Source organism: Lithobates pipiens, unplaced genomic scaffold, assembly GCF_037356315.1.
Source record: "Lithobates pipiens isolate NorthernLeopardFrog02 unplaced genomic scaffold, aLitPip1_a1.2 Scaffold_30, whole genome shotgun sequence".
Taxonomy (NCBI): Eukaryota; Metazoa; Chordata; class Amphibia; order Anura; family Ranidae; genus Lithobates; species Lithobates pipiens.
Window position 1 is genome coordinate 9,310,596 of NW_027507791.1, and position 27,096 is coordinate 9,337,691.

Sequence of the window (27,096 nt, forward strand, 5' to 3'; positions counted from 1 at the left end):
TAATCTGAGGAACCCCACATGCATAGTGCACAGTGCGGGGTCTCACGCATGCGTAGTGCACAGTGCGGGGTCTCATGCATGCGTAGTGCACAGTGCGGGGTCTCACGCATGCGTAGTGCACAGTGCGGGGTCTCACGTATGCATAGTGCACAGTGCGGGGTCTCACGTATGCATAGTGCACAGTGCGGCGTCTCACTATGCGTAGTGCACAGTGCGGCGTCTCACGCATGCGTTTTTTGCACAGTGCGGCGTCTCACGCATGCGTTTTTTGCACAGTGCGGCGTCTCACGCATGCGTTTTTTGCACAGTGCGGCGTCTCACGCATGCGTTTTTTGCACAGTGCGGGGTCTCACGCATGCGTAGTGCACAGTGCGGGGTCTCACGCATGCGTAGTGCACAGTGCGGGGTCTCACGCATGCGTAGTGCACAGTGCGGGGTCTCACGCATGCGTTTTTGCACAGTGCGGGGTCTCACGCATGCGTAGTGCACAGTGCGGGGTCTCACGTATGCGTAGTGCACAGTGTGGGGTCTCACGTATGCGTAGTGCACAGTGTGGGGTCTCACGTATGCGTAGTGCACAGTGTGGGGTCTCACGTATGCGTAGTGCACAGTGCGGGGGTCTCACGTATGCGTAGTGCACAGTGCGGGGGTCTCACGTATGTGTAGTGCACAGTGCAGCATTCAAATCATGCAAAGAGCACATTTCGAGACATCTGCAGACAACACAGCACAGGGGTTCCAGGTCTGCAGAGAGTCCAGTGTGGGGTCCCACATCTGCAGAGAAAAGAATATGGGGTCCCATGATTGCATAGTGCGGAGTTTGATGTTTGCAGAGTGCACAGTGCAGAGTTTGATGTTTACACAGTATGCAGTCTGATGTGTGTAGGATGCACAGTGCAGATCCAATGTTTCCATAGTGTAGGGTCCCATGTTTGCAGAGTACACAGTGCGGGTCCCATGTTTGCAGAGTACACAGTGCAGGTCCCATGTTTGCAGAGTGCACAGTGCGGGTCCCATGTTTGCAGAGTACACAGTGCGGGTCCCATGTTTGCAGAGTACACAGTGCAGGTCCCATGTTTGCAGAGTGCACAGTGCGGGTCCCATGTTTGCAGAGTGCACAGTGCGGGTCCCATGTTTGCAGAGTGCACAGTGCGGGTCCCATGTTTGCAGAGTGCACAGTGCGGGTCCCATGTTTGCAGAGTACACAGTGCGGGTCCCATGTTTGTAGAGTGCACAGTGTGGGTCCCATGTTTGCAGAGTGCATAGTAAGGTCTCGGTGGAACACGCCGCTTACATTCCTCAGCATCATTAGCTGCACTTGACGTTGTCATCACATGCTAATTATCATCAGCTAATAAGAGCAACAGAGCCACTACATTACAGATAAGATCAGGAGGATGTAATCTCATTGGAAAATCTCCCTTCACTGGCTCATATCAGAGGGGGGAGGCAGCATGGGGTGAATATAGGGCTTGGGGGGGGAGTGTAATACCTGACAGAGACACAGCCAAAGTCTGAATATAATAGGAGGACCCCCCTTCCTTGTAAAATGATAGGTGAACCCCCCCCCCGACTCTTCTAGAAGCTCTGCAGGCTCAGACAATAGCAGCAGTACACTGGTAGCTCAGAAAAGTGCAAAATGGTAACTTCGATTTACTAAAACAGGTCATACACGACTCCCAGTACATATACTGAGGGTCCGGCCTGGCATCAGTACGTGGCCTGTCAGGGCAGCCAGCATGACATGCACACCATCTGTCCCGAATTTCTGGCCAGTGACCAACTGACACCCACCTAACTGTGTTGTGTGTCCCTGGCAGATGCCTCCTATCCCTGGCACTGCTATGATATGGCACCTTCTGCCCTTACCCAGCAGGAGGGTGCTCAGGTCAGGGCAGAGAAGAGCTGCTGACCAATACCACAAGACATAGCCGATTCCTTCTATGAATATATAATAGAAAGTTTATTGCATATGTACAAAGAAAAATAACTTTGCTTTACAGTCAGCAGACTAAGGCATCATCCTCCGTCTTCCCCACATCCCACTCCGTCAGGAGCTCAGAGCAAACTTCAGTGTAAAGCAAATCCCAGTCCCAGTGCACGTCGTCCTGTGGAGGAAAACCACATTACCACATTGCTCCCACAAAATATCATCACCCCTAGCTCCCCCCCCCCCCAACATGTCATATCCCTTCCAGACATGTTACCCCCCCCCCCAACATGTTATTTCCCACCCCAGACCTGTCAACCTCAACCTTGCAGTATGTGATCTCACCTCTCTCACTTCCCCTTCTGGTGACAAGACTTTGGTGAGGAGTTTTAGATCGATGTCTCCATCCTGATAAGAGAATATGATAGTGTTGAGTAAAAAGAAACGTCTATAGTCAAACTGTACATTGATATAGATGATTGCAGATTTTCTGCTTACAGCCGATAGTACAGCCAACTGCCCTTCCGTGTCACACCCATGAAAACACAAGAACCATCCATCCCAGGTGACCCCACACCAACCTCCATACTAAAGCAGATAACACAGGTACTCTGGGCTGAGGGTGTATTGCATTTTCTGGGGAAATTCACTGTAAGGAAGGATAACGCATAACCTTTGGTAAAAATTCAGGGGTTTCTAGTGGCAGTATGTGGGGGACAGGGGGTGTCCAGAGGCAGTATGTGGGGGACAGGGGGTGTCCAGAGGCAGTATGGGGGGCAGACGGGGTGTCCAGTGGCAGCATGTGGGGCAGACGGGGTGTCCACTGGCAGCATGTGGGGCAGACGGGGTGTCCACTGGCAGCATGTGGGGCAGACGGGGTGTCCACTGGCAGCATGTGGGGCAGACGGGGTGTCCACTGGCAGCATGTGGGGCAGACGGGGTGTCCACTGGCAGCATGTGGGGCAGACGGGGTGTCCACTGGCAGCATGTGGGGCAGACGGGGTGTCCACTGGCAGCATGTGGGGCAGATGGGGTGTGCACTGGCAGTATGTGGGGCAGACGGAGTGTCTAGTGGCAGTATGTGGAGCAGACGGGGTGTCTAGTAGCAGCACATAGAGCATATAGAGTGTTAAGTGGAAGCAAGTGGGACACTGGGGATGTCTAGTGGCAGTATGGGGGGACTCAGGGAGCTCACCAGGGTCTGGAAAGCGGCGTGTCTCATAAGGTCATTGTCCAGGTCTCTATAGGTCATCACTCGATTTACTTGAACACTAAAGGAAAGAAAATGTTATATAATGTTAGAGAAGTGATAGAGAGAAGAAGCAAGAAAAGTACACAGTGAGAGAGTGTGGAAAGGTAGAGAGGACACAGCATACAGAGACATAGCAAGATACAGAACAGTTCTTACCTAGGGGGTGCAGCAACTTGCTGAGCTAAATCCTCCTCCTGAACCTCCTCCAGATCTGGAATCACCGGAATATCTACCGACACAATTCCAAAAATGGCAGAATATCACAAAATGTGCTCTCTCTGTTATCCCTGCCCTGTACCCGTATCCCTGTCTTTGCTTTGTTATCCGTCATCCCTGTCCTGTACCCGTATCCCTGTCCTCTCTCTGTTATCCCTCTACTGTACGTGTTTCTCTGTCCTCTGTTATTCTTGTCCTGTCTTCTCTCGGTTATCCCCGTCATGGACCCGTATCCCTGTCTTCTCTCTGTTATCCTGGTTCTGGGCTCATATGACTCCATACAACCACCTTTGGACTCCATGCATCTCACTCACCTTCACCCTCATCTGACTCATCCAGACTTTGCTGTCTCAAACGGCTGCTGCAGGAAGAAGAGAGAATGCACACAGTGTACTACATTGTACACAAATTGTATAATAAAAAAAAAATACACTGCATACTATATTGTACAAAGTTGTAAAAGTATATTATAATGTACACAGAATGTACAGTTAGGCCCATATATATTTGGACACAGGCACAATTTTCATACTCGTGGCTCTTTAGGAATTGCAACCATGTTTATTAACAGCTCCCCACCCATTTTCAGGGGCTCAAATGTAATTGGACTGAATATAATCATAAATAAAATGTTAATTTTTAATATTTTGTTGAGAATCCTTTACTAGCAATGACTGCCTGAAGTCTGGAACCCATGGACATTACCAAAGACTGGGTTTCCTCCTTTCTGATGCTTTGCCAGGCTCTAACTGCAGCTGTCTTCAGTTTTTCTTTCTTTCTGGGTCTTTCTGCCTTTAGTTTTGCCTTCAGCAAGTGAAATGCTCAATTGAGTTGAGGTCAGGTGACTGACTCGGTCATTGCAGAATTGTCCACTACTTTTCCTTCAAAAACTCCTGGGTTGCTTTTGCAGTGTGTTTTGGATCATTGTCCATCTGTACTGTGAAGCGCTGTCCAATCAATTTTGCTGCATTTGGCTGAATCTGGGCTGGCAGTATATCTCTAAGCACTGGAGAATTCAATTGGCTGTTTCTGTCTTCTGTCACATCATCAATAAACACCAATGACCCAGTGCCACTGGAAGCCATGCATGCCCATGTCATCACACTGCAAGTTCTACCATGTTTTACAGAGGACGTTGTGTGCTTTGGATCATGAGCTAATCCAAGCCTTTTCCGCTCTTTTTTCTTCCTGTCATTCTGGCATAGATTAATCTTAGTTTCATCCATCCAAAGAATGTTTTGTACCTTGTGATGAACTCTCTGTATTTGCTCTTGTGAAGTCTTTTCTTGATTGTAGACTTTGACAATGATACGCCCAGGAGAGCGTCCTTCACTTGTCTGGATGTTGTGAATGGTGAATGAAGATTGCAAAGCTCCAATAGATGGTTTGGTGACCTTAAAGAATGAAAATGATTCTACCTCTGCACCAGATACTAAAGAAATGCACAATGCATCTCCGCACTGCAGCTCTGAAGACAAAGCTGAAAACCATAGAGAGCATCCTGTGATCATCCACCACTGTTGCCTTCCGTGGACGTCCAGGCCTTTTTATGTTGCTAAGCTCATCAGTGCGTTCTTCTTTCCTCAGAATGTATCAAACACTGGTCACTGTGCTGTATAAAATGCTTTACGTACGGGAACAAGATCTGTTTTTGGCAGGTTTTTTTGGGCTAACTAACACTTTAAATATGTTTTGGTAAATACCTGAAAAAAAATGTAAATGTGCCTGAATGAATAAGTAACTTGTGTAGCGCTACATATGCAAACTAAATTGCCTCAAGGCCTGTGTTTAAATATATATGGACCTAACTGTATACTATGTATACCTTAATATACACTACATACTATAATGTACAAAGATGTATAATAATGTATTATATAATGTACTCAGAGTACTATAGTGAGAAGAGATGTATAATATAAACGCACTCAGAGTACTATAGCAAGAAGAGATGTATAATGTACAATTTCCAGGAGTAACAGGTTTATTATGGAAATCGCACATTTGAGTGTTTATTTAGGTAGCAAATATAGTATGCGGTGTATATTATACATTATATTATGCTTGCATAGCAAGTATAGTAAGTTTTGTTTACTTCTTCTTCTTTTGTTTACTTGCATTGCACATATAGCATGTGGCGCATATTATATAATACAGAATTATACATTTTTATTATTTATTATGAATACACTGCTGTATAATGTAGACTGCATACTATATTATAAACTGATATAAAATAATGCATTAAAGGAGTTGTAAAGGCAGGAGGTTTTTTATTTTAATGCATTCTATGCATTAAGATAAAAAACCTTCTGTGTATAGCATCCTCCCCAGCCCCCCCTAATTACTTACTCGAGCCCCACTTTTTTGCACGCCCCACTTTTCATTTTTTTATTAGTTAAAAAAGTTTCAAAAATCCAATAGATTTCGTTCCACTTCACAATTGTGTCCCACTTGTTGGTGATTCTTCACAAAAAATAAAAATGTTATATCTTTATGTTTGAAGCCTGAAATGTGGCAAAAGGTTGAAAAGTTCAAGGGGGCCGAATACTTTCGCAAGGCACTGTATTGTACACAGATATCTAATAATGTATAACATAATGAGAAGAGAAGGATGGGAGGTGGTCCTTGTCCTGGACACACTTAACAATACAATCTCATTACACAATGGCAGAGATGAGATGGACTCCTGGAGGAAAATATTATATTTAGTAATAGGTTTCCCTCATGTGAATGGTTGCAAGAGGCAAAACATGGCGGCCTCTTACAGGGAAGAGAGCAGACAATTCTCTGCCCTCTAAAATGTTGCAATGTTTTCACAAAGGACTTTACTACACCTTTACATGGCGTCACTTACTCTTCCACGTCCTCCGCACCACGCTTTCCCAGCCTGCAAGAAAGAAACATCTTTTTATCCAATAAATGTAACGTGAGCAGTCTTTCTGAATGTCAGTCTGGAAAGTGTTCCTAGTACTGATATCATGGAAATGAATGTGACCTATGCGGGGTCCGGATGGCATGCTGGAGCCCCAAGTTTACCTATAGGATTGCTGAGGGTGTGTTAGGTTGTAACTCTTCCAGTACATTATCAACAGCTCACAATTATCCCCAATGTTAGAAGGAAACACTCACTTGGTGGTCCCTGAGGAGTCGTCTGCCCACCCTCCCTGCCGTAGTGGTTTCGGGGGGCCCTGAAACAAGAAAATGAAGAGAATCAGAACATAACTTGTAGCAAGCAACACATTGTTACCACTAATATACAGTGTAAGATACAGAACTCCAAGTAAGGGCTCTTTTACACTGGCGATCTGATCAGATCTGCCTGTCACTTTTTTAGGTGGACCTGATCGGAAGGTCCATGCATCCCTACTGATTTGTGTCCAGTTAACTACCTCCAGGTCCAATCAGGCCCGATAGAAAAAAAATTGAGGAGGACTGCATCCTCTTCGATTTGGGCGGACTAGATCTGAGTCAGTTGGGTATAAACGGACAGCGGAGTCCATTTACTTGAAGATGCCCATAGAGCAGAGCGGGTCTGTCCATGTCCGCTCTGCAAAAACTGAGCAGATACAGACCTGTCATTTCCTCCAATCTGCTATGATCAGCAGGAGATTTGTGAGCGGATCCCCTGCTGATCAGAATGCAAACCACCTGTGTGAAAGGGCACAAAGACATTGCTACCAATTATATACAGTATAGGTATAGGATATATGACTCCAAGGAACACATTGCCTTCACTTACAGTGATGTAAAAAATTAAGTAAATTCCATAGAAATTGTTAACTTTTTAACAAATTTTAAACAGGCAAACATTAGATCTTTATCAAACCGAGACAGACAAGTGGCCCAGGATGCAATCTATCTGCTTCCAGGGGCACACATGCATCCTTGCACACAAGCAAACATTTGGCTCTTCAATTATCAGTATACAGCTGCAGCCTGTCATTGATTTGTACAGATGGCTGTGCAAAAAGTGGTCACTCCTGGGTGAAAAAATGCATTAATTTTTCATGGTTTACAGCTCTGTACACCTGGTATTTGCCTCCTATAGCAGAAGTTACTTGTAGAGATTTTCGTTCAACTCTCCACCAGTCTCTGACTGGTCCTCCATGCAAAATCTACAGATGCAAGAGGTTTGTGGGTTTCCTCAAATGAACTTCCCATTTCAAATCCCCCACAACACTTCAATGGGATTCAAATCAGAGCTTTGACCAATGCACTCCATAACCCACGTCTTCTTTTTTAGCTGATTTGTGGTGGATTTGCTGGTGTGTTTCAGATCATGGCTGAAAGACTAATTTCTGGTCAAAAGTCAAACTTTAGATCTATGGCCTCACATTTTCATTAAGCCCAATTTAACCACTTCAATACCGGGCACTTTCACCCCCTTCCTGCCCAGTCCAATTTTCAACTTTCAGCGCTGTCGCATTTTGAATGATAATTGTGCAGTCATGCAACATTGTACTCAAAATAAATTTTTAGATTTATTTTTTTCCACACATAGAGCTTTACTTTGGTGGTATTTGATCACCATTCGGGTTTTAAATTTTGTTTGCGCTCCAAATAATAAAAAAAAAAAGGCTGACAAATATCAGAATCTGGAAGCCACCTTTAACCACTACAATACAGGGCACTTTCGCCCCCTTCCTTCCCAGCCCAATTTTCAGCTTTCATCGCTCTAGCGCTTTCAATGACAATTGCGCAGTCATGCTACGCTGTACCCAAATTAAATTTTTATCATTTTGTTCGCACAAATAGAGCTTTATTTTGGTGTTATTTATTCATGACTCCGTTTTTAATTTTTTTTGCGATATTTGGAAAAAAAACAATATTTTCTTTTTTCTATTTTAAAAGAAATCCAATAAAATCAAATTTTGTCATAAATTTAAGCCAAAATGTATTCTGCTACATGTTTTTGGTAAAAGAAATTCCGTTAAGTGTATAATAATTGGTTTGTGTGATCACGGACATATGTACGCAAATGATCATGTACATATGTGTGCAGGTGATCACGTACATATGTGTGCAGATAATCATTGGAACATGTGATTTTAGTGGGACATATGTGGGGGACATGTTTTTATTATTAGGGACATGTGTTTTTATTATTTGGGGACATGTGTGTTTTGGGGACGTATGTGGGGACATTGTGTTTATACTGTGTGGTGTGCTGTGTGTTTACACTAGACTGATGATCAGTGAGTAAAAAAACGCTCATACTCACTGATCATCAGCCGGCTGCAGCGATCTGCTCTCCTCTCCTCAGCGATGACTTCTGTGTGAGGAGAGGAGGAGCCGATTGCCTAGCAACCGGCTGTTTGTTTACATCACATGACGGCCGTGATTGGACACGGCCGTCATGTGATCAGGAGGGCCAAACACAGAGCCCTCCTGCCGATCTGAGATGCGCCGTGTCCGGGTGACACGAGCACATCGGGATTGCGCCGCTGCGCGGGCACGCGCGTGCGCGATCCCGCTCCTTCTGAAGGACGTTCCTGAACGTCCTATCAGAAGTAGACGGCTCCCACCCGGCCGTATATGTGCATTGGCCGGGTGGGAAGTGGTTAACAAGGGGGCCCCCAGATCCCGCCCACCATGTGAATGGGTATTCATTCATTCACTGTACCCCTACTCATTCACAAAAAAAAATAAAAAAAAAGTGTCAAAAAGTTAAACCACAATAGACAGTTTTTTGACAATTCCTTTATTAAAAAAATAAAATAAAAAAAAAAAAGTGTCCCGCGATATCCATCCATCTACAATCACGTCGCCCGATGGACCCAAAAAACATAGAAAAGAAAAAGCTGCGCCTCGATGGGAGACCTCCTGGTGACTGCTGTCTCTTGGCTGTGACAGCTGTTATATAGGTATGGGCGGGGCCACCCGGTGATGTAACTGAGTGACCCGCCCCTTCTAAAGTCATGTGACGTCAGACAGGGTGGGGTCACCCGGTTACATTACAGACGTGAGCAAGTTTAAATAAAAGATTTTCCTTTAGAAATGTAATTTTGCTGTGGCACTGTTCTACACATTGCACATATGTGCCACTTTACAGACAGACTAAGGGGAACCCCCAGGCATGATATTTGAAGGAATGTTTCATTATTATTGTTTCACTTTAAGCATTATTAAAATCACTGTTCCTGTCGTTTTAAAAACTTTTTTTTGCATTGATACATGTCCCCTGGGGCAGTAACCGGGTCCCCATATACTTTTCATGCCAATAACTTGCACATAAGCCTTTAAAATTAGCACTTTTGATTTTTCATGTTCGTGTCCCATAAACTTTAATAGGCTTCACACAAAATTTTTGCCTGTTCGCATGTTCCGGAGTGAACTGAACCAGGGGGTGTTTGGCTCATCCCTAATGGGCACTGATCATGAGGCACTTGTATGCAGCACTGATAGACGGCACTGTTAAGCAGCACTGATGAATGGCACTGATATACAGCACTGATGGGAAGTACTGCTCAGCAGGGACTGACAGGCAAACACTGATGGGCACAGAGTGCCATCCTAACGGGCACTGCTTGGCACCCCTGGTGGGCTCACCTGGTGGTCTCCAGTGGGCATTCGATGGATCTGCACTGATAATCAATGCGCTGATCATCACTGCAGACCCCCGTCAAGGAGAGCAGCAGATCAGCTCTCCTCTACTCGCGTCTGTCAGTGTGAGTGGAAGAGCCGGTAAACGGCTCTTCTTGTTTACACTGTGATTGGCTGTGATTGTACACAGTTGATCACGTGGTAAAGAACCTACGTCATAGGCTCTTTGCCTAGTTCGGAGATGAGGTGTGTCCGATTGACATACCACACCACCGATCACCAAGTGGCTTATTCTGCTGGATGGCCAGTCAAGATGCCCTGTCAAGATAATGCAACCACTTTCTGGCCGTCATTTTGCTATATGGCGGGCGGGAAGTGATTAATATAATGCAGAATGCATAGCGGACTTGATGAAGCTGCTTGGTCTCTGAAACAGCAAAACAACCCCAAACCATAACATAACCACCACCATGATTCACAGTTGTTACGAGGTGGTTCTCCTGAAACATTTCCCTCAGTTTGTGACAAACATGTCTACTATTACTGTGACCAAACAGCTCCACATTTAGGTTGATCGATCTTCAGTACATTGGGGGTTGAATTACTAATGCCGGAGAGTGCAAAATCTGGTGCAGCTGTGCATAGAAACCAATCAGCTTCCAGGTATTATTTTTTGTCAAAGCTTAATTGAACAAGCTGAAGTCAGGCTGGTCATAGATTAGACAATTTTCCTTTAGATTTACCAAAATCACATAATATGGAGGTCAAACCTAAACACTTTCAATTTGTATGCAATCAGGCAGTCCCTTGCACTACGTAGTTGAAGGTAAATCTAAAGGAATTGAACAAGAAAATGATATAATCTATGGCCAGCTTAAGAAGCTGATTGGCTACCATACACAGCTGTACCAACTTTTGCACTCTCCCGTTTTAGCAAATCAACACCATTGTTCCAGAAGGTCTGGTCTTTGCCTATATGTTCAATGGCAAACTCTATTCTTGCTCTAATGTTCTTTTCGGAACAGCAAAGGCTTTTTCTTAGGGCACCTCTCATGCATGTTGATTTTTCTCTTTCTCTTTCTTGATTATAGATGCATGCTGCTTGACCTCAACTGTTACAACAGTTACTCAAACACTCCAAAATTTTCTTTTGGGGTTCTTTGTGATTTTTTCAGTATCAGTCAGCTTGTGGGTAGAATGTGCTGGGCCAGCCAGGGGTGGGCAAAATAGCAGTTGTTTGAAATCTACACCCCTTGTGGATTTTTTTCCTTATGATGGAATTATTCATTTCAAATCCCTCGCCAGATTCATAAACAACTTTCTTTCTGATGGCTTTAGAGAGCTCTATTGACCTTGGAATATTAACAACACATTCATCAATAGCAAAGACCTAACACCAGACCCTATAGAGGGGATTTACTAAAACTAAAAGCACACAATCTGGTGTAGCTGTGCAAGGTAACCAATCAACTTCTAACTTTAGCTTGTTCAGTTAAGCTTTGACAACAAGACCTAGAAGCTGATTGGTTACAACGCACAACTGCACGAGATTCTGTGTGCACCGGTTGTAGTAAATCTACCCCTGAGGTTTAAATAGGACAAGCTCCACCTGCATACTTCCTAAGGAAATTAAATCATTGACACCTAATCTGGGCCACTGGATTCAAATTTTTGAGGTGGTTGTAAATGTAGGTGCATAACTACTTTTTCCATATGAAAAATCTGCATTTTTGTTAATTTAAACCAGGAGTCTCCATTTTTTCTAAACAAAGGGCCAGTTTAATACCCTCAGACTTTAGGGGGGTAGAAAAAGTCCCAACGACAGTGAGAAAATAGGATTTTTTTGTACTCACCGTAAAATCCTTTTCTCTGTAATTCACCGACCGACAAAGCTCCTCTCTGTAACTAAATGGGTTGTTTAGCCTGCCATTAGGAGAAACTATGCAAAATTGTTACACAATACACAGAACTTTAATCCCGCCCCAGGGGGGCGGGCCCCGTGCTATCAACCCTTCCCACTGCTCCTAGCAGCTTCAGTACGTCAACAAGCAGTATAATGTAGAAAAAAGGAGGGGTGGGTGCTGTGTCGGTTGGTGAATTACAGAGAAAAGGATTTTACGGTGAGTACAAAAAATCCTATTTTCTCTTATATTCACCGACCGACACAGCTCCTCTCTGTAACTAAATGGGACATCTCCAAGCAGTGCCAAACGAGGGGTGGGAAAAACAGAATAAAAACTTCATCCACTGTGGCAAGTGGGAACAAGTGAAACTAAACCCACAAAAAAACAGCAGTGTGTGGAAAAACACCACTATATAACCGGGTATCCTCAACAGGAGTGATCTCCAAGACCGCAAAATTGCGGAAGTAATGCAACAGTGCATTAACCAAAACAGTACTGCGCTTTTGTCGAAAAACCAGGAAAAAAATTCAATTGCAACTACACGGTCGCCTGCAAAACTTTGCGGCCAAAACAGGCGTCTACCTTGTAGAACTTGGTAAACGTATGGACAGACGACCAGGTTGCCGCCTTACACACCTGAGCGACAGGCGCTTGGTGTCGGAAGGCCCAAGACATTCCGATTGCTCTTGTAGAGTGGGCCGTGACTGGAAAGGGGGGCACCTGCCCCTTCAAGGCATAGGCTTGGACTACAATCTGTCTGATCCACCTGGAAATGGTGGCTGACGAGACCGCCATGCCTTTCTTAGGACCAGCCACCGAAACAAACAGCGAGTCTGACTTCCGAAAGGAAGCTGTGGCAGACAAGTACACCTTCAGAGCCCTAACCACATCTAGAGCGTGAAGGGTCACCTCCTTGGGGTGCTTCGGCTTAGGACACAATGATGGCAATACAATGTCCTCATTGATATGAAAGGCCGAAACCACCTTTGGTAGAAAGGACGGTTGCGGACGCAACACCACCTTCTCCCTGTGTATGACCAGATAAGGCATCTTGCAGGACAAGGCCACCAGTTCCGAAACCCTCCTGGTCGATGCGATGGCCACTAGAAAGACCACCTTCTGTGAAAGGGTCAGCAGAGGAATCTCCCTGATATTCTCAAACAGCGGCTTCTGAAGCACCGACAACACCAGGTTCAAATCCAACTGAGGTAACGGAGGACGCACTGGAGGGACTACATGTCGCACCCCCTGCACAAAGGTACTCACTAATGAGTGAGACGCCAGGGGTCTTTGAAAAAAGACAGTCAGAGCTGAAATCTGCCCCTTGATGGTGTTTAACGCCAACCTCTAGTCTACACCTTGCTGAAGAAACAGCAGGATCCTGGATATAGAGAAGGAGCACGGATGCCACCCTTTCTCCTCACACATGGAGATGTAGGCCTTCCAAGTACGATGGTATATCTTCCTGGAAGAAGATTTCCGCTTCAACAGCATAGTTGGAATCACCGAGTCCAACAGACCCCGTTTCCTCAATACCAGGCTTTCAATAGCCAGGCCATTAAAGCCAGCAATGGTAAAGCAGGGTGAAGGATTGGACCTTGAGATAGGAGGACCTCTCTCAACGGCGGTCACCAGGGAGTGTTTGCCACCACGCGCACCAGGTCTGCGTACCAGGCCCGCAGAGGCCAATCTGGGGCAATCAGGATTACTGGAATCCCCTCGGCTTCCACTCTGCGAAGCAGATGTGGCAACAGTTTCAGCGGAGGAAAGGCGTAGATCAGCTGGTACTGATCCTACGGAGCCACCAGCGTGCCTGACGCATCTGCCCACGGACCTCTTGTCCTGGACACGAATCTCGGCACCTTCCGATTGAGCTGGGAGGCCAATAAACCCACATCTGGTGTGCCCCATTTCAAGCACAGCAGCCTGAATATCTCCGGATGCAATGCCCATTATCCTGGGTCCAGCATCTGTCGACTCAGATAGTCCGCCTGCCAATTTTCCACCCCCAGGATGTAAATGGCCGACAGGGCTGGAACGTGTCGCTCTACCCACCAAAGTATGTGAGCGACCTCCCGAGCAGCGGCTGAGCTTCTTGTTCCCCCTTGGTGATTTATGTACGCCACAGCCATGGCATTGTCTGACTGTATCCTGGTCGGATGCCCTTGAAGACACGTCGACCACGTGTGGAGGCACAGCCTGATCGCTCTCAGTTCGAGCAGATTGATCAGCAACTTGTATTCTTCCGTCGACCAGAGACCCTGAGCCGACTAAATCCCCATCAGTCCACCCCAGCCGGACAGACTGGCGTCTGTAGTGACCACAGTCCATTTCAGAGGAAGGAACGATTTTCCAGCCTGAATCACCGGGGACCTCAACCACCAGATCAGGGAGTCCCTGACTGGCTGGCTCACCTAGATCTGCCGATCCAGGGACAACGGAGATTTGTCCCATTTTGTCAAGATCTCCTTCTGCAGGACTCTGGTGTGGAACTGGGCATAAGGTACTGCCTCAAAAGGAGGCTACCATGAGCCCCAGCACCCGCATGCAAAAGCGGAGTGATGACCACTTGCGGTTCATCAGTAGTTTGACCGCAGATCTGAGAGTCAGCAATTTGTCTGAGGGGAGAAAAACCCTCGCTTCCCTGGTGTCCAATAGTAACCCCAGGTACTCCAGACGCTGAGTGGGTACCATCACCGACTTCTTTAGGTTCAACAGCCACCCAAATGCTTGCAGGGACTGCAAGATGATCACCACATCCTCTGCTAATTCTGAGGCAGAAGAAGCTCTCAGGAGGAGATCGTCCATGATCCCGCATTGTCTCAACAACGCCAATACTGGAGCCAGTACTTTGGTAAAGACTCGGGGGGCTGATGCCAGGCCAAAAGGAAGAGCCACAAACTGGTAGTGTGCTTCCCCAACTGCCAAAGGCAGAAACTTTTGATGCCGAAGGCATATGGGTATGTGCAGGTAGGCATCCTGAATGTCCAAGGACGCCAGGAAGTTCCCTTGATGGAGTGCAGCCACTACTGAGCGAACTGATTCCATTCTGAACCTCTGCACTTTTACAAAGTGATTTAGGGCTTTTAGGTCCAATATTGGACATACCCCTTCCTTCTTAGTAGAACCCCTGGAAGCGTTCCGATTCCGGAACCGGTACAATCACCCCCTGATTCAGCAAGTCCCTCACCGCCCCTAGCGGGGACACGGGTATGCTGGAGGGAAAGAATCTGTTTGGCGGCCAAGAGAGAAACTCTATCTTGTAACCTGTGGAAATCAGATCACAAACCTATTGGTCTGATAACCGGGAGGTCCAACGGGCTGCAAACGCCCAAAGACGACCCTCCACCCGAGACATGGGTGGGGGCAAACCTTCATACGGTAGCACTTTTGTTCGCAGGCTTGCGGCTCCAGGGACGCCTCTGACCGTCCGTGGACGTCCTGTCGGGCTGGCGCCATTTTGCCGAAGCACCAGGCGGACGAAAAAGCCGCTTGTGAGCGGAAAAGGAGGGCCTTTGCCTGCGGCGTGGCTCCTTAGCCTTCCTGGCCTGTGGGAGTAGTGTACTCTTCCCACCTGTGGCATTTTTAATAATGTCATCCAATGAGGCTCCAAAGAGCCGTTCGCCAAGGAAGGGAAGATCCGTCAGGGCTTTCTTGGATGCCTGGTCAGCAGACCAGCATTTCAGCCAAATGAGGTGCCTCAGCACCATGGCTGACACTGAGGCCCTGGATAGCAGAGGGAGAGTATCCAGAGCGGCGTCACAAACGTACTTAAAGCGGGAGTAAACCCAGTTTAAAAAAAAACACTTACATTCCCAGCATGTCGGAAATGCTAACTTTCACAATGGTTGTGCTCTCAACCAAACTTGGCTGGTGGCTGGTTTCATAACTGATCACATGTGCAGCATTATGGAAGTTGAAGAATCATTAGAGGCCAAGATGGCAGCTTCCTTGACTGAAAACGATAGAAGGGTTACTTCCACTTTAAGGCCATGCACTAGTTGGTCTGCTAGTTCCACGCAGACAGGGGAGGCATTCTACTCTCCCAATTCGCAGTGCAAAAGTTTTGCCCACTCAGTCAGTGTCTGCGACACCAGTGCGGATGCCAGTACAGGTCGCACGGCTGACCCAACAACCGTAAACAAGGAACGAGCCACTGCTTCGGCCTTCCTGTCCATGGGGTCTTTGAATGCAGGAGTCCCCTCAACCGGAATCGTGGTAACTTTATTTAACCTAGATACTGGGGGGTCCATGACCGGTGGAGCCGACCACTTCTTGAGAAGGCTTTCCTCAAAGGAGTAACGCACCGCCAAATTTTTGGGGACCGAAAAGGTCCATTGCGGGCAACCCCATTCCCTGTAAATGAATTTGTCGAAATAAGTCAAATACGGGAACACCTTAGGTGAACGTGCTGGCTTCCGGGACCCAAAAGGGACCGGTACATCAGCAGAGGAATCCGCTGGCTCCTGAATCTTCAGGGTATCACGCACAGCTGTGATAAGTTCACAGCCTTGTCGCGCCCGGACCTGGACGGGGAATCATCCGCACTGACCGAACGGTCCTGGTCAGCCACGTCTGATAGGTCAGAGCAGGGGTCTCCAGCCGCAGCAGGGCCCGAGTCTGCATCAGAGCTCTCCCCAGAGGACGGGGGGGCAGGGGCCTCTTACGTGCACCTTTCCTGCCACGTGCCGCCTCTATCTTAGCAACATAGGAGTCAAGGACCGCCGTCAGGGTGTCCATGCGCTAACTGCAGGTGACCCGGTTGCTATAGCCTGGATTTCGGGGGAAGAAACACCAGTTTCTGAAGCAATGCTGACCCTAGCCTGTCTGCCACCTGCAAGGGGACTTAGAACAGTGAAGGTCCCACCCTCCTGCTGCCACCGCGTAGGGGTTACTTAGCACTAGACTCACCACCCTGGGGCCTTCTGTGATAGCCACAGCAGTGCCTGTAGTCCCTAGGAGGTTCCCAGTTGCAGAGAGGAGAAAATTGTGTCAGCAGTAGCTGCTCCCACCAGCGGTGCAACGATCTGCAGAGCAGCTTCAGCGTTCAGCAAAGAGCCAACCAGTGTTCTGCACACACACAGTGGATACAGGAAGCAGCAAGAGAAAGCACATGTAATGCTGCCACAAGAGGCCAGCGGTGAAAAAAAAAAAATCACTCAGGCTTTAAGAAAATGTCAGTCAATGTAATCAATAGGATCCTAAAGAAAATGGCTGCTGAAGCTCACCAGGGGAATTTCATAGCTTTCCCAAATCCAAGATGGCCACCGGAACGGTGCCATGCGGTGACAGAGCAAACAATAAAAACGTGTTGCCTGCTAACAGTCAGAACAACCTCCATAAACATGTTTTGGGACCCCCAGACCTAGACCAGGACCAACGCCAGCCGCACAGACCCCCACAGGTGAGAAACAGCGACCCACACACACCGCATGCAGCCATCCCCTTCAGAGGGGGGAAGGAGGGGTGATAGGGACTTGGGAGAGAAGATAGGGAGGTGAGGTGGCCCCCGAATCGACCCCCCAGGGAATGCCCAGCTGCTCACCCCACCGAAGCAGGGAGAGCCGTACTTACCAGTCCTGAAGAGCTGGGAGACATTCCATCACAGACCCACTCCTGCGCAGTTACAGGGTGGCTGCTGGCCTCGGTATACTGTGATCCAGACATCGGTAGCCCGGTCATATACCGTGAATCATTGAAGCTCACCGACCACCTCTGGAGCTGAGGCATGTCGCGGCCTGCCGAGCCTTAGCTGCGGCCTGCTCACGCTCGATGGCCGGACTGGGTAAACTACAAGGATATCGATAACCAGCCTGTCACCCAGCCGGCAGTTGATGAAAGATCCTGAGATCTTCTATCTTGCGCAAAAAGCAGCAAACCTGCAGCAAAAACATGGACCGAGAGGCCCGCAGGGTTTCCTAGGTCGTTCTCCTTGCAAGGCAAAATAAAAACTGAAGTTGCTAGGAGCAGTGGGAAGGGTTGATAGCATGGGGCCCACCCCCCTGGGGCGGGATTAAAGTTCTGTGTTTGTGTAACAATTTTGCCTAGTTTCTCCTAATGGCAGGCTATACAACCCATTTAGTTACAGAGAGGAGCTGTGTCGGTTGGTGAAAATAAGAGAAAATACAATGCCCCATAACTGGTGTCAGTGGGAGGAATTGTGCCCCCCTCATTGGTGTGAGTGGGAGAAACTGCGTGCCATCATTGGTGTTGTTGGGCCCCATTGTTGGTGTTATTGGGAGAATATGTGCTCCATCATTGGTGTCATTGGGAGGAATTGTGTTCCATCACTGGTGTCATTGGCCCCATTGTTGGTGTCATTAGGCGGAATTATGTCCCTTTTTAGTGTAGTCATTGAGAGAAATTGTGCCTCATAATTGGTGTAATTGAGAGGAATTGTACCCCATCGTTGGTGTCATTGGGAGGAATTGTGCCCCTTCATTGGTGCCAGTGAAAGAAATTATGCCCCATTGTTGGTATTAGTTAATGAAATAGTGCCACAAGGGCTGGATAAAAGCAAGCACAGTGCCGCATCTGGTCCCCCGGGCCGCAGTTTGCAGACCACTGTTTTAAATTAAAGAAAATGAATAAACCATGTCAGTTCTAAGTGTCATTTATTCAGGCAAATCATCTTTATCTATAAGCATTATCTGAAACCAGATGTATGGTTTGCCTGTTCATACATGTTGAAAAGGTTAATGATTTCCATGGATTGTACTCAATTTTTCCTTAGCTATAAGGCTGGCCATAGATAGAGCGAATTCCTTTCCTGCAACCTCAAGTGCCAGAAAAGAAAATCCCTCGAATCCCCCATCACAGACAGGGTTGATGGGAGAATCTCTTCTGCGGAGCCATTGTGTTCTCCTGGTGGGGTGTGGGGGAAGCCATCCCCACCAAAAGAATACAGCGATTATTGCTAGCGGCTATAACAGCGTGTCAAATCCAGGAAGTTGGTTGTACTCAAGTTGAAAGATCGATCAACTCAGTACATTCAGCCTGCCCATATATGGTTCAAATCTCAGCCGGTTCCTGTTGAATCAGTCGAGATTCGAACCGTCTATGGCTGGCTTTAGTGAAATTTCCTGACTGTATCCAACATGAGCAGCATATCTGGAGTTAGTATGGAAATTCTGTTTGCTCTCTTTTCACATTCAGCACACCTCTCTTGTGGCCAAGCTCCGGGAAGTGTCTCCATCATCTTGTTGAGTGTCCTGAGCGGCTCGAGCACGACGTCCCATCCTGGCGCCCTGCAGAGACAAGATTTTATATAAGTGTTAACACTGCAGTCACACTACACTTCACATACATCTCACCATAAGGATAATGGGGGGGTTCTGGGGTGTATCTGTGTATATAGTACTATAGGAGGTATATACAGTATATATAGGAGGGGGTCTATGTATATATACTATAGAGGGGGTATATACAATACTGTATATATAGGAGGTCTCTGTATTTACTGTACTATGCAAGTTATATACAGAGTGCTTTCACACCTGGGCGATTCCTTGGAAGGATGTTAAAAAAAAAAAAAGTCCTGCAAGCAGCATCTTTAGAGTGGTGTATACACCACTCCTGCCCATTGAAATGAATGGGCAGCGCTTTGGCAGCGGCGATATGTGGGCGCATTTAACCCTTTATTCGGCCACTAGCGAGAGTTAAAAGTTCCCCGCTAGCTGCCAAATAGCGCTGCTAAAACCAGCGGCATTTTACTGTCAACTCCCGCCTGCTCCAGTGTGAAAGCAGCCTTAGTGTTTGGCTGAATCCATTTATTATCAATCAACTGTGTTTACTCTTTTTAAATCGAAATGAAAACAGAAACTACCCAAATGACCCTCATCAAAAGTTTACACACACCAGTTCTTAATACCGTGTATTTACCCTTTTAACATCAATGACAGCTTTGAAGTCTTTTGTGGATGAGGCTCTTTATCTTCTCAGATGGTAAAGCTGCCCATTCCTCTTGGCAAAAGCCTCCAGTTCCTGTAAATTCTTGGTCTGTCTTGCATGAACGGCACGTTTTGAGATCTCCCCAGAGTGGCTCAATGATATTGAGTTCAGGAGACTGAGATGGCCACTCCAGAACCTTCACTTTATTCTGCTGTTGCCAATGACAGATCGACTTGGCCTTGTGTTTTGGATCATTGTCATGTTGGAATGTCCAAGTACATCCCATGCACAGCTTCCTGGCTGATGAATGCAAATGTTCCTCCAGTATTTTTTGATAACATACTGCATTCAACTTGCCAACAGTGTTGACCAAATTTCCTGTGCCTTTGTAGCTCACACATCCCCAAAACATCAGCGATCCACCGCCGTGTTTCACAGTAGGAATGGTGAACCTTTCATCATAGGCCTTGTTGACTCCTCTTCAAATGTAGAGTTTATGGTTGTGGCCAAAAAGCTCAGTTTTGGTCTCATCACTCCAAATGACTTTGCGCCAGAAGGTTTGAGGCTTGTCTCTGTGCTGTTTGGCGTAATGTAAGTGGGATACTTTGTGGCATTTGTGAAGTAATGGCTTTCTTCTGGCGACTCGACCATGCAGCCCATCTTTCTTCAAGTGCCTCCTTATTGTGCATCTTGAAACAGCCACACCACATGTTTTCAGAGAGTCCTGTATTTCACCTGAAGTTATTTGTGGGTTTTTCTTTGCATCCCGAACAATTTTCCTGGCAGTTTTGGCAGAAATTTTAGTTTGTCTACCTGACCGTGGTTTGGTTTCAAGTTACAGAATCCCTCATTTTCCGCTTCTTGATTAGAGTGTGAGCACTGCGGATTGGCATTCTCAATTCCTTGGATATCTTTTTATATCCCTTTCCTGTTTTATACAGTTCAACTACCTTTTCCCGAAGATCCTTTGACAATTCTTTTGCTTTCCACATCCCCATAACTCAGAATCCAGAAACGTCTGTGCAGCACTGGATGAAAGATGCAAGGGTCTGTCGGGAGTCCAGAAACTCACTGACCTTTTATACACACACACTAATTACAAGCAAACAGATCACAGGTAAGGATGGTTACCTTTAATAGCCATTCAAACCCCTTTGTGTCAATTTGTGTGCATGTTATCAGGCCAAAACCAGCAGAGTATGTAAACTTTTGATCGGGGGTCTCTTGGGTAGTTTCTGTTTTCATTATGTAAACACAGTTTATTGATGATAAATGGCTTCAGCCAAACATTAAACAGTGAAAGAAAAGTTTTTGTGTTATTTTTATTCTCCGAAAAATGGCCAAGAAATCATAAATTCTGCCGGGGTATGTAAACTTATGAGCACAACTGTAATAAATATATATATATATATATATATATATATATATATATATATACACACACACACACACATATACATACAGGTCTCTGTGCATACTGTACTATGGAGGAAGGTATATACAGCAGGGGTTGACAAATTTGCTTGGAATCTAGGAGCCAGCTTAAAAAGTTAGGAGCCAGGTCCGTGACGACGATCCGGACCTGTCCCTGGCCTGACATGGAGACAAGTGAGGGGAAGATAGCAGCGCCGTCGCCGCCCGTCCCCGTCTCCAATTCATTGCCCATAGCTCTTAGAGGGACATTTTATTTATTTTTTTCAAATGACAATTTTTTTTCAATTGCATTTTAGTGTAAATATGAGATGTGAGGTCTCTCTGACCCCAGATCTCATATTTAAGAGGACCTGTCATGCTTTTTCTATTACAAGGGATTTTTACATTCCTTGTAATAAGAATAAAAGTGACACAACATTTTTTTTAAAAGAACAGTGGAAAAAAAAAAAAAGTTAAAATAAAGCAGAAAAAATAATAATTTTTAAACGCGCCCTGTCCTGCCCGCATATAAAATCGGTGTTCGAACCACACATAGGAGGTAGCGCCGTGATCGGTAGAGCGAGAGCAATAATTCTACCCCAGACCTCCTCTGTAACTCAAAACGTGCAACCTGTAGAATTTTTTTAAACGTCGCCTATGGAGATTTTAAAGGGTAAAAGTTTGTCGCCATTCCATGAGCGGGTGCAATTTTGAAGCGTGACATGTTGGGTATCAATTTACTCGGCGTAACATTATCTTTCACAATATAAAAAATAATTGGGCTAACTTTACTGTGGTCTTATTTTTTTATTAACTAAATTATTTTTCCCAACAAAAGTGCGCTTGTAAGTCCGCTGCACAAATACAGTGTGACAGACAGTATTGCAACAACCACCATTTTATTCTCTAGGGTGTTAGAATAAAAAATATATATAATGTTTAGGGGGTTCTAAATAAAGGGAAGAAGAGGCAGGTAATATAATACAGGCAGAGGAATCTTCATTAACATTGCTGGTTTGTCATACCAACGGCGACCACAAGAGGGCGCCAGATTCCATAAGGAATCATAGGACCGCAGAAGGCCTCAAAGCCGCGGCCTAAATTTTCGGCCGCCGGCGGAACGGCCCGACGCGATCACGCTGGGGGGGTCCACAGACACAGGATACCCCCAGCTGTGCTGCCCCAGGCGCGAGGTCGCTATTTCTAGTCACCAATGCGACCTGGCGACCGGGTTTTGTCGAGCCCCGATATACAGTATATATATATATATATATATATATATATATATATATATATATATATATATATATATATATATATATATATATATATATATATATATATATATATATATATATATATATATGGGGGGGGGTCCTCTGTGTATATGGTGCTATGGGAGGGATATGTAGGAGGGGATCTCTGTAAATAAAGTACTATAGGCGATATATATATAGATATATATATATATATATATATATATATAGTATTATGGGAGATAAGCAGAGTGTATACAGGTGGGGGGGTGTATACCACATATACAGTGGGGAAAATAATGATTTGATCCCCTGCAGATTATGTACATTTGCCCACTTACAAAAAAAAAAAAAAACGAAGGGTCTATCATTTCTATCATAGGTCTATTTTAAATGATAGAGACAGAATATCAATCAAAAATACAGAAAAAATACATGATACAAATGTTATAAATTGAGTTGTAGTTCAGTAAGTAAAATAAGTATTTGATCCCCAACCACAACATCACTTATTACTTGGTGGAGAAACCCTTGTTGGGAAGCACAGAGGTAAGATGTTTCTCAGTTGGTTACCTGGTTTGCACACATCTCTGGAGGGCTTTTGGTCCACGCTTATTATTTCCCGAATGTAATTAGTTAGGAGCAATGGGAGTGTTGGTGGAGCCTTTTCCTCCTGGGGCTCACGCTAAGCTCTCAAGGCTCCATGCCTTCCTGGTGGGAACGGGGCTGCACTGGTCTAGCTGTGGGCCGGGGTTAAAAGAAGCTTGTGGTGTATGTGCCCCTGGAATTGTAGTCCAGGGGTGCCGTAGTTTCACAGTGGATCACTTGAATTATGGCACCAATGTCACTGCACTTCGCACACTTTTTTCTGCACCTGCCTCCAGGCTTGAGGCTTTTGGCTAGAACCAGAGCAATTTTTTTATTCCCCTGCCGAAGGGCCGGCCATTGTTTCACACAATGGCACTTTCCCTTCCTCTCTCCACTTCCTTTCCCCACTTCTTTTATTTAAGCCCCTTGTTTGTCACTTCTTTGTTTGTACACGATTTTGCACATGTGACTGGTAGAGTGTAGGTCCTTGGGCTTGCCCTGAAAGTCTTGGTAGGGGGTGGACATGGCCTTCTGGCTTTGTTCGCCCCCTCTCTCTCATGGGGTCTCCCTTCGGGGGAGCCCCACCTAGTACTTAGGTGGGTCTGTTTCGGCAGACCCTCCAAAGAATGGGGTCCTTTTGGCTTTGGCCAGATGGACCAAGTATAATACCTCAGTCCCCATCTGGAGCCTAACGCCCCGGGGGATCAGGGTTAAGGTCCTTCTTGGAGAACAATGTGTACATCCGTTACACGTTGTGTGTTACACTCTTTATATGTGTGCACTTTGGCACCGGGTGGAGGTTTTGGAGTGTGTTCACACTGGCTTTTTAAAGAAAAAAAAAAAAAGGATGGTGAGGTTTGAATGGAAGAAAGACTCTGTGGACAGGTGTCTTTTATACACATAATGAGTTGTCATTAGGAGCTCCTTCTTACATTCACAGGACTCATCTGTGTACCACATGAGCACCTACTGTAGCCAGTCTGTGGGAGCCAGAATTATTGTTGGTTGGTAGAGGATCAAATACTTATTTTACTCACTGAACTGCATCTCAATTTATAAGATTTGTATCGTGTGTGTTTTCTGGACTTTTGGTTGATATTCTGTCTCCATCATTTAACCACTTGCTTACTGGGCACTTAAACCCCCTCCTGCCCAGACCAATTTTCAGCGCTGATGCACTTTGAATGACAATTGCGCGGGCATACAACACTGTACCCAAATGAAATTTTTATCATTTTTTTCCCACAAATAGAGCTTTCTTTTAGTGGTATTTAATTACAGCTGGGAGTTTTATTTTTTGCTAAACAAACAAAAAAAGATCCAAAAAAAATAAATCATGTTTAATAGTTTGTTATAAAATTTTGCAAACAGGTTATTTTTCTCCTTCATTGAAGTGCGCTGATGAGGCGGCACTGATAGGCTGCACTGGTGGGCACTGATAGGCTGCATTGGTGGGCACTGATAGGCTGCACTGGTGGGCACTGATAGGCATAGTTAAGGCGGCACTAATAGGCACAGATAAGGTGGCACCGATGGGCACAAATAAGGGGGCACTGATGGGCAAAGATGGGCACAGATAAGATGGCACGGATGGGTGGCACTAAGGGGCACTGATAGGTACCACTGATAGATGGGACTGATGGGCACTGATAGGTGGCTCTGATAGGTGGCACTGCTGGGCACTGATGGGCACTGGTAGATGACACTGATGGGCACGGATATGTGGCACTGGGGTGAAGCACCTTTGTTGAGGCAGATTGTGGGCACTGCTGGGTGGCACTGCTGGATGACACTGACGGGGGGCACTTATTTTTTAATGAGGTGGCACTGGCAGGGGGCAGGTGGGCACTGGCAGGGCTGGCCATGATCGGGACTGATGTCCCGATCACGGCCGCCGGTGATCGGCTCTTTTTTTTTTCTCCTCGCTCTGTCAGAGCGAGGAGGAATAATAGCTGATTACCGGCTCCGTTGTATCACATGATCAGCTGTCATTGGCTGACAGCTGATCACGTGATAAGGGGTCGGGATCGACCCCTTGCTCGGATCAGTGATCAGGCAAGTCTCATAGACTCGCCGATCACAGAGCGCGCCGCTCGCGCCCTCAGGGGGTGCGCAGGCCGCTCGTGCACGGGACGACGTCAATAGATGTAGTCCCGACAAAGGAGGTCCGCGCTGTAGCCATCATTCGGCTATAGCGCGGGTCTCAAGTGGTTAAAATACACCTATGATAACAATTATAGACCCTTCATTTCTTTGTAAGTAGGCAAACTTATACAATCTGCAAAGGATCAAATCATTATTTGTCCCCACTATATAGGAGGGGCTCCTGTGTATATAGCACTAAGTGAGGTATATATTGAAGTGACTCTGTACATATTACTATGGGAAGTATATATAGAAAGCGGTATCTGTATACAGTACTATGGGAGGTATGTACAGATTATATAAGAGAGTATCTGTGTATATAGTACAATGCTGGTATATATGAGGGGGGGGGGTACTATGGAAGGTATATACTTACATACACATTATATCTATCTATCTATATAACTCTCTATGTACATTACTATGGGAGGTATATACAGGAGGGGGGTCTCTGTGTATACAGTACTATGGGAGGTATATATAGGAGGGGGTCTCTGTGTATACAGTACTATTGCAGGTATATATAGGAGGGGTCTCTGTGTACACAGTACTATTGCAGGTATATATAGGAGGGGTCTCTGTGTACACAGTACTATGGGAGGTATACATAGGAGGGGGTCTGTGTATATAGTACTATGGGAGGTATATATAGGAGGGGTCTCTGTGTATACAGTATTATGGGAGGTATATACAGGAGGGGGTCTCTGTGTATACAGTACTATGGGAGGTATATATAGGAGGGAGTCTCTATGTATACAGTACTATGGGAGGTAAACACAGAAGGGGGCCTCTGTGTATGCAATGCTATTTGAGGTATATATAGGAGGGGGTCTCTGTGTATACAATACTATGAAGGGGGTCTCTGTGTATGCAATGCTATGTGAGGTATATAGGAGGGAGTTTCTATGTATACAGTACTATGGGAGGTAAACCCAGAAGGGGGTCTCTGTGTATGCAATGCTATGTGAGGTGTATATATAGGAGGGGATCTCTGTGTATACAGTACTATGAAGGGGTTCTCTGTGTATTATACTCGCCCCGGCTCTCCGGCTCTCTCCCAGCTCCAGCACGTCCTCCATGTCCTGGTTGGTCCCTGCAGTCACTTACTTGTCTCCATAGCAACCGTGGCGCTCTCTCCGGATGCCTCAGCAACAGTCAACGCCCCCTATGTAGGACAAGTGTTTTGTCAGATTTGGCGACCCGTCAGAATGTGTAACGGAAGTGACATTCCGTCGCCGCCATCTTGCTATACCCCGCACTCCTCCATAGTAAGGATACACGGAGAAGGGAGAAAGCGGACATGTTTTTACACCCACCGAGTTTTGCATTTTACACTTAATTTAACATTAAAGTGAGTTTATATAGTGAAATACAGTACTTAGAACTTCGTCTGTCAGGTTAGATGTTGAATTTTAAAATCAACGAACTTCTGTCAGATTAGCAAACCTGTGAGATCAGCAGGTGCTTTTAAATTTCAACATCAAACCAGTCAGGCGGAGTTCTAAGTGCTGTATCTCACTTTACTGTTAAAAATACGTGTAAAATGCAAAACTCGTGGGTGTAACAAGATGTCCGCTTGCCCCTTCTCACTGTATCCTTATGATGGACGCGTGTGGGGTGTAGCAAGATGACGGCGACGGAACGTCACTTCCGTTACAAATTTTTGACGGGTCGCCGAATCTGACAAAACACCGGCGGTTGGGAAAGGGCGTGGTCCGCCCACAATCCACCCCTTCAGGTTGGCCAGTTACAGAATGTCGTTCCTCCTTACAAGCCCCGCCTCCTTCCTAGGCTGTTGAGAATCAGCGGCCGTCTCGAGTACGCCCACCCCCTCTAGTGGCCGAATAAGAGTAGTGCGGGATCAGCTTTATGTACAGCTCTACAGAGCATGTCAGGGCTATACAGTGTATTTAATGAATGATTGCAATGTGTGTGTGAGACTGTGGAGGACGTTAG

At 46.1% G+C, this 27,096-nt stretch overlaps 1 protein-coding gene across 2 annotated transcripts; it reads right to left on the minus strand.

Annotated features, from left to right (window-relative positions):
• Positions 1–1,939: 1,939 nt before the first annotated feature.
• Positions 1,940–26,348, minus strand: IFT43 (intraflagellar transport 43). Of its 2 annotated transcripts, none has more exons than XM_077463631.1 (9): positions 26,248–26,348; positions 19,009–19,095; positions 6,531–6,589; positions 6,256–6,288; positions 3,713–3,759; positions 3,339–3,411; positions 3,126–3,201; positions 2,276–2,338; positions 1,940–2,108 (listed from the first exon to the last, which is right to left on the minus strand). In XM_077463631.1, the coding sequence occupies exons 2-9, from the start codon at positions 19,084–19,086 to the stop codon at positions 2,004–2,006; spliced, it is 534 nt and encodes a 177-aa protein (XP_077319757.1). In that variant the 5' UTR covers positions 19,087–19,095; positions 26,248–26,348; the 3' UTR covers positions 1,940–2,003. The 2 variants fall into 2 exon arrangements, with proteins under 2 accessions (XP_077319757.1, XP_077319756.1); XM_077463630.1 differs by having other exon boundaries at positions 26,178–26,342.
• Between the last annotated feature and the right edge of the window lie 748 nt (positions 26,349–27,096).

Bases quoted from the DNA above. Each gene is read 5' to 3' on its own strand.
- IFT43 (XM_077463630.1), bottom strand. From the start codon at position 26,219: ATGGAGGACGTGCTGGAGCTGGGAGAGAGCCGGAGAGCCGGG. The intron at 6,590-19,008 runs GTGTGCTGAATG...TTCTTGTTTCAG, and splicing joins GGAGCTTGGCCACAAGAGAG to GGCCCCCCGAAACCACTACG. The intron at 3,412-3,712 runs GTGAGTGAGATG...TTGTGTCGGTAG, and splicing joins TGAGTCAGATGAGGGTGAAG to ATATTCCGGTGATTCCAGAT.